The sequence below is a fragment of the Microtus ochrogaster genome, chromosome X, assembly GCF_000317375.1.
Source record: "Microtus ochrogaster isolate Prairie Vole_2 chromosome X, MicOch1.0, whole genome shotgun sequence".
NCBI lineage: Eukaryota > Metazoa > Chordata > Mammalia > Rodentia > Cricetidae > Microtus > Microtus ochrogaster.
Window position 1 is genome coordinate 11,213,843 of NC_022026.1, and position 17,905 is coordinate 11,231,747.

Sequence of the window (17,905 nt, forward strand, 5' to 3'; positions counted from 1 at the left end):
CACAGCCTGGCCTCTATGGCTAACTGATGTAGCCGCTGGGATTAAAGGTGTGTGCTACCACAGCCTGGCCTCTATGGCTGGCTAGTGTGGCTACTCTGCATTCTGATCTTCACCAAGTTTTATTTATTAACTTACAAATGAAATATCACTACAGTACTTGATCCTTTTGATATTCTCATTTGTAGATGTACTGAGTCCTGTCTATGTCTTCAAAGATTTTCACTTTCTGGGATGTAAATCTTCTCTTGTGAAAGAGAAGTCCCCCTCTTTGAGTAATAGAATCATTGCCATCTTATATGGTTAGTCATTTCATATTTCTGTGCCACCCTTTTCAGTTTATATTTTAAGTATAGTGTTCTTGATTAATCATTTGAGAATTTCATAGATGTGTACAATGTATTTTGATTATACTCATACACTACCCCTCCCCTTAGCTCTTCCCAAGACTACCTCACCCCCTGGGCCCCTCCCAACATCAAAGCATCTTATTTTTTATAACCCACTGAGTCCAGTTAGTACTGCCCCTCCCTCTTCATACGGGTGAGAGGCCAGCCATTAAAGCATGGTCATTCTGCCAGGGACCACACTGCTAAAGAACACGGATTCTCCCTCAGTCAGCAGCCATGAATTGTCAGTAGCTCTTCAGTAAGGGGTGGGAGTTGGTGAGGCCCTCCTTCCTCCACGCTGGAATGTTGACTGGCTTGCTCTGTGTAGGCAGTCTCAGTTGCTGTGACCTCATGAGAAACACGGTTTCACTCAAGCCTTCCTTTGATGTGTGCCACCCTTTTTCTATAAACAGTCCCCAATTCTCTTTTCTTGTCATTAGACTATTCTTATTTCTTAGTTATTGCATTTCGATGGCATATTCTCATTGCATTTAGATTTTTTAAAAGTGATCTAAAATGCTTGGGTGTATGAAACTTAATTTATTAAAAATGCAGTCATTAAAACATATCGCCTCCCGGGGGGGCAATGGTGGTACATACCTTTAATCCCAACACTTGAGAGGCAGAGGCAGGAGGATCTCTCTGAGTTCGAGGCCAGCCTGGTCTACAGGAGCTGCTGCACAGAGAAACTCGTCTCAAAAGAAAAGACAAGAACAAAAACAAATCACCCCCAAGAATATTAGTGTATTACATGAAAATTAAGATGCAGGCGAGAGTCTTTTGTCCCCTTGCGCACTCCATGGTTTTGGCCAGGCTGTCCTCTCTTCTGTCTTTTCTTGCGCCGGTTCTCATCACCTTAGCAGCCGTATTTTATACACTTTCCACATACCCAGGGAGTTGTAACAATGCCTTTCAGATTATGGGTGGTAAACTGGATTCTACTGGTACCAAGTTATGTATCATTAATCTTTTGAGATCTCTAGGTACTGTAAAATAGTAGTGATGTATATATTTTATGAGATGACTATGAAATATAGTATCTTAGTTAGGGTTTCTGTTGCTGTGAAGAGATACCATGAGCACAGCAACTCTTCAGGAAAACATGTAATTGTGGTGGCTTGCTTCCAGTTTCAGAGGTTCAGTCCATACTCATTATGATGGGGAGCATGACAGCGTGCAGGCAGACATGATACGGGCTATATCTTGATCAGAAGGCAACAGGAGCTGAACTGAGGCACTGGGCATGGCATGGCCATATCTGAGACCTCAAAGCCCACCCCCACAGTGACACACTTTCTCCAACAAGGTCACACCTACTCCAACAAAACCACAGTGTCACTCCCTATGGGCTTATGGGGCCAATGACATTCAAACTCCCATATAGTGGTTATTTAAATTTGCATGTATTCGTATAGTAATTTAATAAATAGGTAGTGAGTGTTTATGAGTATAGAAATAGAGTTCACACAAGCATTCAGAAGTGCCTCTTCTATTATGTTTATACCAAACCGGGAAGGCTGAGGAATCTTCTCTTTGCCACTTAGTAGTTGGAATTTGAATAACCCCTCTGGGCTTCGGTTCTTTCCTTTGAAATCAGGGCATTGTGATGGTGCCTACCTCACAGAATTATTGTAAGATTTAAATGTGATCACATATTTAAAGTGATTAGAATAGTACCAGGCACATAAGTGCCCAATAAATGGGAGCTATTATTAACCTGTCTTACATCAGGAATGGAGACTCCAAATCATCCTCATGTCTGGGATTTAGATAATTTAATTCTGGCAGCATAATCAAGTTTTTCTTCTTCTATTCCCAGAATGAATGAAAAATAAGTGATTATGATCTTACATGTCATAACTTTTCACAAACTATCTCAAGACAATTCCATTAGTTTAAGCTCACCACTGATGAGCTGAACAAGGCTGTTGATTGAGCCAATTGAGACATGTGAAAACATTTTGTAAACTCCAAAGTGATATTTGAATATTAGAGCTATTTTAATTTTAAAAAATCCCATTTCACTAGGTTCATTTACATTTTTCTGCCAATTCTATATGTTTCCTAAAATTGTAGCTTTACACTATTACTAACATGCTGAAGTTATAGCCAGGCAGTGAGGCATTTGCCCAGTATGCACCATGCTCTAGGTCCAATCCCCAGTACTCCTTACCCCTCCACACACACAAAAGCACACACAGGCAAACAAAATCAAACAAGGGCATGGTGGCTCATGCTGCTAAACATTCAAGAGGCTAAGGTAGTTGGATTGCTACAAGATCAAGGCTAGCTACAGGGTAAGTCCCAGGTAAGCTTGGGCTACAGCACGAGACCTTGTCTCATAAATAAAAAAACTAACAAACAAAACCCCCAATATTATTAGCATGAAGTTAAGGTTTTAGCCCTGAGGAGGGCTCATTAAATGGTACTAAAAAATTCTAAATGAGAAGTTACGTGCTGTGAGCTGCGGAAGCAGAGGTAAAGTAGAATCGACGTTAAAAGGAGTATAAGCACCAATATTACCAATAGCAGAAACATTGATTTGGATGTATTCTGAGATGCTTGCTTTAAAAAATAAACTTTACTGTTATGTCTGTACATCAGCTGAGGACTTGGACTAACAGATTCAATGCACTGTAAATATTCATATAGGATTATCATAAAAAAAGTTGAAAATGATGTTTTATCTGCACATTTGCTTCAGTTGCAAAAGTGATTTATCAAAGCCAAATCATTAACACAGCATTTTGCTCTTCCGAACCCCCCTATTCGAACTTTCGTTGTGTTTTTCAGTTACAAGGTGTAGTTTGACTGCTGTTATAGGAGACATACATGCCCTTAAGCAAGCTTGTTGCTTTTAGTCATAAAAGAAGACAGGCCCGTCCCGGGAAAACTGAAATATAGAGCAGAAGGCAAAGTCTTCCTAAATAACGGACTCCTTTCGCTTCTTTCCTGAATGGCACAGTCAGCATAGGAGCAGATAAATACCCTTTAGCACAGCATCCTTCCTGGTGAGCACAGGGGAAAGGAGAGCCATGGGAAGGCTGTTCCTGTATGGCACATGCACACCACTGCTGCTCCTGAGTCTGGCTGGAGTCATAAAGGATGCTAATTGCTTGCATAGTTACTGTGCATTGTTTGACTGGACAAAAGAAGCTGGTGGAGGTGTAACTGCCCTTGTTTTCTCAGGATGGTTAATCTATAGTTTTTGTTTTGACAGTTTCTTGTTGCCATGGATTAGAAAAATAAGAGAGGAGAATTCACTGAGCCGTTTGCATCAGCAATTAGGGGTCCAAGTGGGGACTAGAAGGTTTGAGGCCAGTCCTGCCCAGGTTTATGTTCACAAGTGTTAGGAACATTAGGGCTTAAAGCTGAGTGCCTCTACTCATCTAAGGGCTCCCGCCACTCTTCTCTCCCCTTCCCCCATTTGCATTTCTCCTTACAGTATCTATGGACCAAGACAGCGATGTGTTCTTAAATGAACAAGAGCCAGACACCCTTCAAAATTTCCAACTAAGTAGTGGCTTTGTCCTCAACACTGATGTGGCAAAGGAGAAAATGGAAGTGGATTTAGGCCTGCCATCAGATCCCGCCACTATAGATGCCAGCCTCTTTAGAAGATCCAGCAGTATCCCATTGATCAATGGATTAGGGTGAGTAGGGTAGACATACGTGATGGCAAAAAAGGGGTGTTGGACGAAATGACACCTGGTAGAATTTCCTTGTTTTTATTTATCAAGGTCTTATAGGCATCTTCCATATTTGTGATGTCTAGACTCCACCTCAGCCTAGTGGAGAAGGAGTGGATGAGCCAAACCGATGGAGAGCATTCACCCCACCCTATCCCATCTCAGCTTAACACATACCTGAACCTGAACATTCTCTTCTGACAGGTCTGCTTGGACCCAGCTAGCGCCACCAGTTGGTGTGGAACATGACATTTTTGTAATTTCACGTTTTCTCTTAGCCACTCCTTTGAAGAAGCTGAACATCCCTCCACCTGTGCCTCCAGATGTGTTATCACTATTGCCTTTCCACTTTCTCGGCTATCTTCTCCCCCTTTGTTTGGCCTTTATCTCCTGCACACTGAAGATGGAAATAGTTGTCAAGCAAATACATTTGGAGATATATCTTGTTTATGCACGCTCAGTGGGTAATATCCCTAGCCATAAAAGAGGAAATAATTGGTTGAGACGTATATTTTACTTTTTTTGTGCAAAGCACAGGCATACATATGATATATGGGCAGATAAGTAATATATAGGTGGTTGTCTTACTTATTATTGCTGTGAAAAAAGCACCATGACCAAGGCAACTTAAAAAAGAAACATTTATTAATGTTTAAATTCTAGTATATTTTTAAATTTTGGTTACTCATAATTGCGGAAATCAGGTAATGTCAACCAAAACACAAGCAGTTGAAAGACATTATCAAGCAAAGCCCTCCAATCTGATGCTTTATTTCAGCATTCATTAGTGTAAGTACATCTATAGTATGAAAATGTAGGCTATGTGGATTAACATGAGAGCATGTCATTTTTATTTTATTAAAACATAAAAACCAATTTAGAGTAATAAAGTTTATGCTAAATATTACTTAACCTTTTTCTTGGATGTATCTAGCCTCATGCCTCTTTCTTCAAACCATGATACTGTATGTATAAAAAATATACACTAAATATTTATATACTGATCTTTGAAAAAAAAGAAACATTTAATTTGGAGCTGATGGTTTCAGAGGCTTAGAGTTTGGGATCATTGCAGGCAGGCAAGCATGTCACTGGAGCAGAGCTGAGAGCTCATATCTTGAGACACAACCAGAAAGCAGAATGAAAGAGACATACTGGGAATGACTTCAGTCTTGAAACTTCAAAACTGTATCCCCGCCCCCAGTACCACACCTCTTTCCACAAAGCCACACCTCTTAATTCTCCCCAAACAATTCCACCAACTGGGGACCAACTGTTCACACATAAGAGCCAGTGGGGCCGTTCTTACTCAAACCACCACAGTGACATCACACTATTCTCTAGGGGCTGGAAAGGTAGTTCGGTGGGTGCATTGCTTGACACGCAAGCATGAAGTTCTGAGTTCAGATCCCCAGAGTCCACAATTAAAGCCAGGCACGGCAGTAAAGACCTGCACTTTAGCACTTGGGGTTCACAGACAGGGAGATTGCGGGGACTTGTTAGCCAGCCAGCCAGACTAGCTTAAATGGTAAGCTTTGTTTCTTTTGTGCCTCCCAGATAAATTACCATAAACTTTCAATTTTATGTATAAATGTTACTTTATGCATTAAGACCTTGAGCTATGAAGTTTATCTCTAATTGCATATTAATATTAAATAAAACCCTTTAGTCCTGTGAACAAAAGGAGACTCTGGAGAAATAGCATATCTCTAGCATTCTTTCGCGTGTCAATGTTGGTATCTTCCTCTATCCACCCCACCCTTTTGAAGCAGGGGCTCTCACTGAACCTGGATCTCACCATTTCACCTCATCAAAACTTTTGACATTGGCACTTTTACTAATACATGATGTACATAAAGCACAACAGGGTATTTTGATTTGTTTGTTTTGAGATTCTCAGGAATCGAACCTAGAACCTCGAGCATACTAGGAAAGCTCAATACCAGTGAACCATAGCCTCAGCCCACGACCTTGACAGTAATACTGTTTTGAAGAGTTCACATTTAGGGAATTCCCTTCTGTAAGTAAGGCTGCAAGAGAATGGACTTTTCTACACATGGAATTTGATGCGAAATGAGAAAATCACTTGACAAACATGTGTTTGGCAAGCTGTAGATAGAGTTGCTCACTGCTTTGCATAGTCTGGAAAGCAGAAGGACACTAGGAATTTGAGGCCTGAGTAAGGGAGCGTGGCGCATATGAACTGGGAATACGAGAGGGGAATGAATTTGACTAAGAGTCAGTGTAATCGTACTTTAGACCAATTCTCCCTTCTGAGCAAGTCTCTGACTGCACCCTAACTCACTCAATATGCTATAAACGAATACAAGCCCTCACATAGGCAGGTCTCTGACTTCAGGCATGTTACACGTGATTCCCATGTTATGTCAAAGTTGTGGACAGCTGAGTGTGGTGGTTCATGCTCCTGATCCTGGCCCCTGAAGACTGGGACCGAAGGATCATCTTGAGTTCTTTATACTCTCACTCTCCAGTTCATTAACTTAACAGCTAATGTCAAAACTTTGACAGAGTCTTATGGAACAGACTGTGTTCCAACTGGTAATCTCTTGCCTCCACCTCCTAAGTGTTGTGATTAGACGCAGGCGCTACCACACCTAGCGTCAATACTACATTCAAAGTATATAATATAAATACTATATTTAAGATAGTTTTTTAAAAAAATTAATTTATAACCTAGTTACAGTTTCCCTTTCCACCTCTCCTCCCAGTCCCTCCCCCATCCCCTCTGTTCCCATCCCCCAATCCACTCCTTCCTTTCTGTTCAGGAAAGGGCAGGTCTCCCATGAGTATCAAATTAACCAAACATGGCATATCAAGTTGCAGTAAGACTAAGCACTTCACTATATTTAAGGTAGTTTTTAATACTATATTTAAAAATAAAGTAGGCTTTTTTTTTTGAGACAGGGTTTCTCTGTAGCCTGTCCTGGAACTAGCTCTGAAGGTTTTAATTGCTTTTTCCCCTGGCCTTTCTTTAAATGATTAGAAATTGAGATAGGGGTGTAACTCTCTGGTAAACTGTTTCCCTAGCATGTATGGGACCTTGGGATCGATCCCCATCACCACACACAGACAAACATATACAGAAACCTTTGCTTAACCAGATGCCATCTTCCTGTAATCACAGGATGTAGCAGGCTGAGTCAAAAGAGTTGCTGTGAGTTCAAGGCCAGCCTGGACTACGTAGCAATTTTGATGTCAGCCAGGTCTATATAGTGAGGCCCTACTCACACAAACAAAACAAAACCTTTAAATATTAAGTATTTTGGACTCCCTGCCAATGGCTTCTCCCTCTACAGCCCTCTGGCTTCATTCTACAGTGACATAGAAGAGAAGTAACAACAGAAGATTTATGTCCCCAAAAGCCTTAATATTTACTGTGTGGTGCTTTCAAGGTTTATCCACTATCTAGTTTATTGAATTCTTACTAACCTAGAAGAATAGTACTCATCCTACTAAGGGGTTGTTTCAGGAATAATTAACACAGATCTACTGTTGTTTAGATAAGTTGTATACTGACATTTGATATGGGACATATGAACATGATCCAGTTATATTGCCTCTGCTTTGTTCCAAGTTAGAGGACAGCTACGTGTGGCGGCCCATGCCTGTAATCCTAGCATTCTGGAAGTGGAGTTCCAGAGTTCAGTGAGCTCAAGGCCAGCTTTGGTTACATAGTGAGAGATTGTTTTTAAAGATCAACACACACATGTGTATGTGGTGTATGGGGGGGGGGAGAGAGAGAGAGAAAGAGAGAGAGAGAGAGAGAGGAGAGAGAGAAAATGGGAATGCACACAAGTACAGAAAGAGGAGGAGGAAGGAGAAGTCAGCTGGGTGTTATGCAAACTATAATCTTAGCACTCTGAAACTTGGGAGGTGAATGCAGGAGAATCAGGGGTTCAAAGTCAACCTTGGCTACACAAAGAGGTGGAGACAGGCCTCAACTTCATAGGACCCTACCTGAAACAAACCAAAATTAAAGGAGGCAAAGAAAATATAGGAATGAAGAGCTTAGGTAACATTTCAAGTATACGGAATAAGCCTGGAAATAGACAAGCATAGGTTTATACAGACAGCTGAACAGTCAAATCTGTGTATAGCACTGGCTTTAAATGTTTGCCTGCTCCTCTAATGATCTGTTGATCTTAAGCAAAGGTCTTTTCCTCCCACTAATCTATTTTTAGTTGAAAGTTCAACATACTTAAATCTATAAGGCAGTTGCCAATTGTTCCTTCCCCGGCAGAACTGTTTTGTACTCTAGGGTTCTTTGTCCCTCACATAACATGCGACCCTTTCACAAGTAAAATATCCAATGGGCCTGGTGGCCTATACTCTTAGCTACGTAGAAGACTGAGGCAGGAGAATTTCAAGTTCATGTCCTACCTAAGCTGTGAGATGGAATTCAGACCGACCTAGGTAACAGTGAGTCCAAGGAGGGCTGAGAATATAGTTCAATGGTCGAGCTACCACATACTGGGCACTGGCTCCACTCCCCACCATCACAGTAAAATAATAGATAAAATTAATGATAGGGGTCAACAATAGTATTTAAAATAAACTATTAATTTACATAATTATGGGGTACAGCAATCTCATTCAATACATATGTATGATGTTTAATAATCCAATTAAGGTGGTTGCTAATCCAATTTCCTTACAGTTTTATAAAGTTCAGATTAGCACCAATACTTACATTTGTCACTCTGTATATTTCAATATATGTATGTAATGTATACCGATCACATAAGAGTAGCAATGTTTCCAACTCTCACTGGCTTTGTGTCTGTAGCCCGTAAGTTCCCCTCTTGTCTGGCTCTAAAGTACAGGCTAGGTTGCTGTGAACTCTGCTCACTTCACTGTGCTATACTGGACAAAAGAAAACCAGAGAAGCTATGTTTGTGTCTAGATTTCGTTCTAAAATTTTCCTAGTCCCTGAAACCCAAAAGTCTGTAGCCAGACTGCAGAGGGCTTTGAATGTCATAATAACGCCCTGAATGTGGCAGATAATAGCCTCTGAAAATTGTGAGCTACAGAGCAAGCTGTTCTTTAGGAAGGTGACCCCGGCAGTTTGCTAAATAGCTTGAAATAGGGAAAGAACAGAGGTGAGGAGGCCAAAGAGACTATTGTGCAGTTTGTGTATAAGGAAAAATGCTTTGAAGTGGTTTTTGGCAACGATCCTAAAAAGAAGAAGATGGACAGAAAATAGAGTGTAGGGGGTACAGCCTAAATGACTGGCACTTGATTGGATATAAGCAGCAAGAAGGTGTTAGAAATGTTTCTTTTTGAGAGAGAGAGACAAGGTTTCATATAGCCTAGGGGCTAGCCTCAAATTCACTCTGTAGCTAAGACTGGCAATGAATTCCTGGTTCTCCTGCCTTGCTTTCCCAAATGCTGGGATTATAGGCATGTACCACCACTCCTGGCTAAAGATGATTTCTTCGAGTCGGTAGAGAGAGCTGAATAAATGATACACGGGAATCGTTTTGTATTCTTTTTGTGACTTCTTGGGATTTAAACTGAGAAGTTATGATAAAAAGAAACATAAAAAGTAAATGATGGCTTCTTCTGGGTGATAAGGTGACTGGGACTGAGAGGACCTACGTAGACAACTGTCAAGCTGGCAACACAGATGCCATTTTTAGTGCGCGGTGGTTGGCTGCCCTTGTTTGTGGTGTGGGGATGTGGTCCAGTGTTGCACAAACTTGCAAATTTTTAACTGAAGCTGGAAATACTGAGTTTGATTTTTTTTAAAGATGTGAAGCCTCTTTAGAGTACACAATGAATTCAAAACCATTTTAACAGGGCAGGGCAATGCTGACCTGCTGACATCTGTTTCTTTGAGCCCTGCTGTTGGTTGTGGTTCTTTATGTAACAGTTCAGCCATTGAGAATTTGTGCTTGTACATTATAGCTCCGACTCTAGAATTAAATAAGTTACAGGTTTACACAAGAAAGCGGTGTATTTCCAAGGTTACAGAAAATTATGCTTATTTTCAGGAGAACACTTAGGGGTAAAATGGCGTATCTGAGAATTTCTTACCTTACAATGCAACTTGTTTAAGCTTGGATGAGTAAGCCTCTCTGTCTCTCCCTGTCTCTCCCTGTCTGTCTCTGTCTCTGTGTGTGTGTGTGTGTAAACATCCACACAGATGTCTCTATCATTTGTGCTCACAGTGTTCCTCTTTAACCATAAGTTGTATTTCTTTGAAAAGTTGGGAATGGATTTTATAAGCCCCATGTTTTCTTTTGTCTTAGTGATAACTCACAGGGATTCCAAGTGGACAACTTCAGAATGAGAAGGAACAGCTCACCATTTCTGAATCGCCATGCTTTGGTAAGAAAACGCTTCCTGGGCCATCCCTGTGGGAGACATGCTTCTTCGTCTCCTCCGTCTCCTCCGTCTCCTCCGGTGGCCTCAGACTTGAGTGTGGAGCACGGAGGGCTTGTTAAAACACGGCTAGGTCTCTCTTCTCAGGGTTTCTGACTCACAAGGTCTGGGACGGAGCCCGAGAATGTGCATTTCTAGAAAGTCCTGGCTTTGGGAAACAGCTTCTCTAAACATTGCCAACAGAAAACAAACACACCCAGTGCTGTTCTGATTACTTTGCTGCAGCTGCAACCGAATTAGCTTTTAAATCCCTGATGAATTGAAGAAGAAGTTAGGTTCTCATATGTAAAGTCATCGAGTTTCCATTCCCTTCTCAGGCTTTCCTAAAAGTAGTTTGCAGCCCCTTTTAGTTAAACGTTTATCTCACATTCATCTGGAATCATAGTTAGAATTTCCTATTCATAGTGTTACCAGGCAATCTCTAAATTATAAGCTCCTTTTCTGCTAATTAAAGCTAGGAAGATAGAAAAGAGTCCTATAGGTCAGTAAGTCAAAAGAATAAATGATTCATCATAAGAAAATTTTTTTAGGTGATGTAAATTGTTGCTCACACAACATTCAATGAACTATTTTAAGGATGCTCTGAGCAGCACTCGGCTTTCAGACCGTGTTTGAATCACCACCTCTCTAGTTTCAACAAGCACACGCCTTTGTCTTGCTGCTAGAAGGGTGGGCGGCTTTTCAAGGCTCCCACCATTGACTAATCTATGAGGGGCCTTTGTCATGCTAAGGAGGCTCCCATCTACTCCTACCTGTTTGAATTGTTGTAGTACTTTTTCTGTATCATTTGAAATAATTGTGTGTTCTTCCCTTTTGTTCTATTAATAGGGTGTATTATGCAGATTTTCTTATGTTGAATCACCTTCAGATTCCTGGGATAAATCTTTTGGCGTTAGTCTACAGTTGTGATATTTTTACTGGCTTGAGGATCTGGGTAATGCTAGCCTCATAAAACATTGGGAAGCTATGTATTTTGATCCTTCTTTCTTTCTCCTAGACCCCTAACTCGCCTTCCCTCCCCAGTGCCTCCTCTTCCTCCACTTCTTCCCTCCACACCCCCTCTTCCCTTACCTCCTTTTCCTTGCTCCCTCCTCTTTCCTACCCCTCTTCTCCTTTCTTCCGGCTCTAGGTCCCTCAGATTCTCTTCCTTACATCCTCCCCTTCTCCCCACTTCCCATTCTCCCTTTCACATCCCCACTCACTTTTCTTCCTCTCCGTCTCCCTCCCTTTCTAGCCTACTCTTCAACCTCCCCTCTTCCCCTTCCTCTCCTCTTTCCCCTCCCTCCTCTACTCCTCCTCCCTGCTCCTCCCTCTCCTGTCTCTCCATCCTCCTCCCCGCCTTCCTCTCCCCTTCTCCACCCCCTTCCCAACTCCCCAATTCTTCTCCCCTCCCCTATCTTCTACAACCTCCCCCTTTTCATCCTTCTTCATTCTCTCGTATCTCCTTCCCCTCATTCTTCCCTCTCCCTAACCTCTTCCCCATTCTGTCTTCCACCTCCCCCTCCTTTCTCCCACTCCCCTTTCCTCCTCTGTCTTCCTTCCCTCTTCCCTTTCCCATCTCTCTCCTTCTTTCTCCCTCCTCTCTTTCTGCCCCATTCCTCATCCCCTCCCCCTTTTCTTCCCCCCCTCCTCCTCCTCCTCCTCCTCCTCCTCCTCTTCCTCCTCCTCCTCCTCCTCCTCTTCCTCCTCCTCCTCGATACCTTCTCCCTCCCGCTCTTTTTTCCCCTTCCCTTTTCCCTTTCTCTCCTATTCTGTTTCCCACCCTCCTCTCCTCCTGCCTCCCACCTTTCCTGACCCTCCCACTCCCCTGTCAGTCACCTGATCCCTCTCCCCCTCCCATTTCCCTCTTCTTCCTATATCCTCCTCCCCTCCTCTACTTCCTCAAGCCCTTCCCCTCTCCCTCTCTTCTTTAGCCCCACCCTCTCCTTTCTCCCCTGCTCCCCTCCTCTTCCCTACCCTTTCCATTCTTCTCCTTTCCATTCCTTTTCCTCTTCTTCTCCATCCTTTTTCTCTTCTTCTCCATCCTTTTCCTCTCCTTCTCCATCCTTTTCCTCTCCTTCTCCATCCTTTTCCTCTCCTTCTCCATCCTTTTCCTCTTCTTCTCCATCCTCCCATTTTCTCCTCACCCTCTCTTCCTCTCTCGTTCCCACTCTATCCCACCCTCTCCCTCTCCTCTCCCTCTCTCCTCCCCATCACCTTTTTTCACTCCCCCTTTTCTCCTTAATTCCTCTTCCTTTCCCTTTCCTTACCACACCCTTTCCCTCTCCTTCCTCTCCACCGCCTTTGCTTTCCTTCCCTCTTCCCCTTGCTCTCTTCCTCCCACTACTTCCTGTCCGCTCACCCTCCTTCTTCCCTCCTACCTGCTTTCATTCTCCTCCCTCCCCTCCCTTCCTACTCTGCTCCCACTCTACTCCTTGCCTCCAGTGTCTGACTGAGAGTTCAGTTCCTAGAACATGTATGGAGGAAGGGCAGAACTGGCTCCTGAAAGTTTCCTTTGACGTATGTGCAATGGCATACACATACTCCCACACAAATAATAAACTAATAAATAAGCAATCATTAAAGAAATAGAGACCATGAATTTGAGAGAGAGCGTGGGAGTGCATGGGAAGGGTTGGAGAGAGGAAGGGGAAGAGGAAAACAATGTAATTACACTTTAATTTCAAAAACATAAAATATTTTAAATTCAAAAAAGAAAATAGCATATTTGATGAGCTGGGAGAAAAAAGAAATAGAATGTGGAGAAAATAAAGTATGCGCTTATTTGAAAGGAGTACTAGGTAGCTTGCAGTATAAAGGTGGGAAGTCATGTGACCAGTACACTAGTGCAGGATCTAATAGACTGAGGTGTGGTGGCACATACCTGTAATTCCAGCTCTTGGGAAGTCAAAGTAGGGAGATTGGGAGTTTAAGGGCAGACTGGGTTCTAGAGCAAGGCCAGACTAAACTACACTGTAAGATTTTGTCTTAAAAACATAAAACCAACCAACCAACCAACCAACCAACCAACAATGCAACAATACAGGACCTTTTTGTTGCATTCAGGTCATACCAAAGATTCTGTGTCTTATTTTATGCTCAATGAGAAGTCACTAAAGAGTTCTAAGGCAGTGGTTGCTATTAACAAATTTTCAGTTTTGAAAAGTCACTTTGGGCCGGGTGCCTTTAATCCCAGTAGTTGGGAGGCAGAAGCGGGTGGTTCCAGGATGGCCTGGCCTACAGAGTGAGTTCCAGGACAGGCAGGACTGTTTCACAGAGAAACCCTGTCTTGCAAAACAAAACAAAACAAAAAAGAAAGAAAGAAAGAAAGAAAGAAAGAAAGAAAGAAAGAAAGAAAGAAAGAAAAGAAAGAAAGAAAAGAAAAGAAGAAAGAAAGAAATCTCTTTGGGTCTTTGGGGTGAATGCCCTTAATTCCAGCACTCAAGAGGCGGGGGCAGGCACTTCTCTGAGTTCAAGGCCATGCTGATCTTCAAAGTAAGTTTCATAACAACACGGACAGCAGAGAGAAACTTTGTCTCAAAAAAAAAATTTACTCGGGGGCTGGAGAGATAAAGCTCAGAGGGTAAGAACACTTGCTGTTCTTTAAGAAGATTGGAGTTCCCAGCACCCATCCTTGTTCTTGGTACAACTCCTGTTTCTAGAGATCTGACGTCTTCTTCTGACCTCCAAGGGAGAAATGCACTTATATGTACAAACATATATATACACTTAATTAAAAATAAAAATAAGATCTTTAAAGATCACCCTGTTTTCATGAGCTGAGGATGCAGCCAATTCATAGAGTGCTTGCCTGTAGCATCTACAAAAATCCCTGGGTTTGATCCTCAGTACCACATAAACTGGATAGGATGCTTTATACCTGCAATTCCAAAGCTCAGGAGGTGGAAGCAGAAAGATCAGAAGTTCAAAGTCATCCTCAGCTACAAGGTCAGCAAGTTCAATGCCAATCTGGGGTTACATGATAGTCTATCTCAAAAATAACATACATTAAAAGGTTTTTTTAAATTACCTTGCCTTTAGAGTCAAAAGTAGATTAGAAGAAGGCAAAGGTATATGCAAGAGTATTCAGTGGGAGATCTCTGCTCCAATAACTGTGGCAAAAGGCAAAAGGTTATCTCTCCATCATAACCTGGAGAGATGGCTCAGTGGTTAGGAGTATTTGTTGCTTTGCAGAGGACCTGGGTTCAATTGTAAAAGCAATTTCATTGGAAAAAAGAGTGAAATAAAACTAAGGCAGGCCGGGCGATGGTGGCACACGCCTTTAATCCCAGCACTTGGGAGGCAGAGGCAGGCGGATCTCTGTGAGTTCGAAACCAGCCTGGTCTACAGAGCGAGTTCCAGGACAGGCTCCAAAGCCACAGAGAAACCCTGTCTCGAAAAACCAAAAAAAAAAAAAAAAAAAAAAAAAAAAAAAAAACTAAGGCAGATCAGTTTTTGTTGAAGAAGGGTGGAAATACAAGGACACTAATAAATAACACTATACGTATAAGCTCAGCTCAGTTGTTTGGTGCCAAATTACCTTTTCTGTGCCATAACTGCATCATCTGTAGGATGAGAATATGATAACATTGACATGATAGGCTTCTTTTGATAATCACATCTATCATTATAAAGCATTTAGCATAGCACGTGCATATACTGAATGATCAGTAAATATTTGATGTTTTGTTCGTGTGTGTTTTATAAGGCTGTATGTGTAGGTGCGTGTGTAAGTGTGCATGTATAATTGGGGAGAATGAAGTTTAATGTCAGGTGTCTTTCTCGATCTTTTTTTCCTCTGTTTCTTTGAGACAGGGTCTCTCACTGAACCTGGAGCTCCCCAATTCAGTTAGATTGCCTGACCAGCAGGTTGCGGGGTTCTTCCTGGTCTTCCCAGCTCCAGGATTACAGGCGCAGGCCATAATACCTGGCTTTTAGCTACACGCTGTGGATCTGAACTCAGGCCCTCATACTTGCATCAGAAACATTACCAACTGAACCCTTTTTCTGGCCCCAAGAGGTTTCTAGTACTGGTAGTATGTGTAGACAATAACCATGTACCTAGCATTTAATGCAATTCCATAGAAATTATAGACTCTTCATTTTCCATAAGCTTCAGGCTAATACAATGTGTGTTTTAAATAAATCATCTTACAGAACTAGTCCAGTTGCAAAGAACTGAGGTCATTTAATTTACTTAATGATGGGTATCTCAAGGTTTATTGATTTAACTTGCTATGACAGCACTAGGCATATATTTTTATTGTGTCCAAGTATCACTTCATTATTAATGCAAGCCACATGTAAGTATGTGCTTACATTAGTACAGAAATGCTGTTATCCAGGAGAATGACACCATGAATTACAATGTGGTAGACAGAAGCAACAAGATCCAGTTAGAAGAGACTTAGATGATAAGAACTCAAGTAACAGAGGAGGTTTCAGGATTGGTTAATTCAGTGGTGGGTGATGTCATCAGAGACCCAAATTCCTTCCGTGTCTGCACTCTCCTCTTCTCAGTAGCTTCTCTAATAATCTGTGTCCCAAAACAATTAGACCCAGGGTTCAAGACATTTACATGATCGTATGTGTTTATCAAACTGTTTGTTAGCAGTTATCTCTGGAACATGCACTTTTAGGACAAATTTGGTTTCTACTTTGTACATTTTGGTAGTATTTAAAATTTTTTTTAACAAAGTATGAACAATAAAGTTTTATTACCCACCTCTTCCCAGCACCTCACAACCACTATTCTTTCAGTTTTCATAGATTCTCACTATATAGGAGAAGCTGGCTTCCAACTTGTGGTTCTTCTGCCTCCACTTCAGTAATTTTAAATATCCTCAGAGAAAGCATAGCTCTGCTAAGTGACTAGCCCTTTTGTAAAGATCTTCAAACTTTGGGCATAGATTTAGAACTCTTGGTTTCACAGAATAGCAAACCTTTAGTAAAATGCCTTAAAGAGTGTGTCGGTTTTCCTAATTGACCTACTCACTTTATTTCCTTCCTTCCTTCCTTCCTTCCTTCCTTCCTTCCTTCCTTCCTTCCTTCCCTCCTCCCTCCCTCCCTTCTTTTCTTTCCTCTTTTTCCTTTTATTTTCCTTTTATCTGTGTGGCCCAGGCTTTCTTCAAACTTGAGGTCTTCTGCCAAGTGCTGGAGTTTCAGGCATGTGCAGTGGGCACAAAGGTTTTAACTGTACAACCCTCAGAGCTGTCTGATGGGACAGTAGCTTTGCACATTGCGCATCACAGGCTCCAAATCAGTTTATGCTCCCTTAGTAGTAAGTGGATCATCTCATTCCTGGCACCGTTCTGTGCTCTGTCTGCACCCCACATTAATTCCTGTTAAGTACTAATATAAGCTTCCTTGAGTCATTTCTGGAACCAGGCAGAGCGATCTCTAAACATAGCCTACAACTCTTCCTTCAGGATTGTCTCAGCATTTTTATCTGTAGCAACTGCAATAGGAAATGGGTTAAAAATAGTAAAACTAGGACATATCAAAATTAATTTTTACAAATTTTAATATCCATACACATTAAATTTGTCCTCTATCTATCTCTCTTACCTCTATGTAATGTAGGCTGAACTCAAACTCAGGATCTTGCCTCAACTTCTAGCGTGCTGAGATTCATAGGCCACCATACATAGCTGTGCTTTTTGAAAAAAAAAAGAAACATTAATCCCAGCCTTTCTTCTTAATTTCTTCAGTGAATATACTTCTTGGGAACCAGATTTAGCTAGCACACACTCCAGCCCCTTCCACTTACTTCCCTGAAAAATCCAGACACATGCACATGCTCCACCCTCATGACATCACTTCTTGGCCCTGATCCGCTTGCTTCCTTCCAAGGAATTCATCCCCCAGACTAGGGAAAAAGGCACAGTAAGAATTTACACAAAAGATACTCATTGAGTTTTATCGGCACTTCAGAAAATGACTTCACTACTGATGGTTGAACCTAGGGCCTTGTGCAGGCTAAGCAAGGCCTATTAGCACTGAGCTTTACAACCCTGTTCTGTTTCAACTTCAATATCTTGTTTCACATAAGAAAAAAAAAACACACAAGGCAATTTCCTTGCAAGCACCATTTGCAGTACTTAACTTTGGGGGAGACTTACTTCCAGAGTTCTTGCTTTTCCTAGTTGTTTTTCCACACCGGTACTACTAAAAGAGCCATCCAATCAAATATTTAAGTTCCATGTATCCATTTTAAAAGTCTTCCAGTGCCTTATGGTTCTAAAGGTCCACATTTGTCCTACTCAACACAACGTCTTTTGTGAGTTCCTAATAAAAGTTTTCCAATAGAAAACTTTAGATCTTTGCCTCAAACTAAACTGGCTCGTCACCATCTATTAAGTATCAATAAAAAACGTCTTCCAATGTAAGACTTTAAGACAATCCTGAAGACATTTTTGACAATTCTGAATCCTCTCAGCCTCTGTG

General features: G+C 41.7%; 1 protein-coding gene across 1 annotated transcript in view; it reads left to right on the forward strand.

Annotated features, from left to right (window-relative positions):
• The window catches only part of LOC101997954 (protein FAM122A), a 37,194-nt gene that overhangs the window by 670 nt on the left and 18,619 nt on the right, over positions 1–17,905 (forward strand). The window contains exons 2-3 of the mRNA XM_013350497.1: positions 3,832–4,039; positions 10,348–10,426. Coding sequence (XP_013205951.1) covers positions 3,832–4,039; positions 10,348–10,426 — 287 coding nt within the window. The remainder of the gene's footprint in view (positions 1–3,831; positions 4,040–10,347; positions 10,427–17,905) is intronic.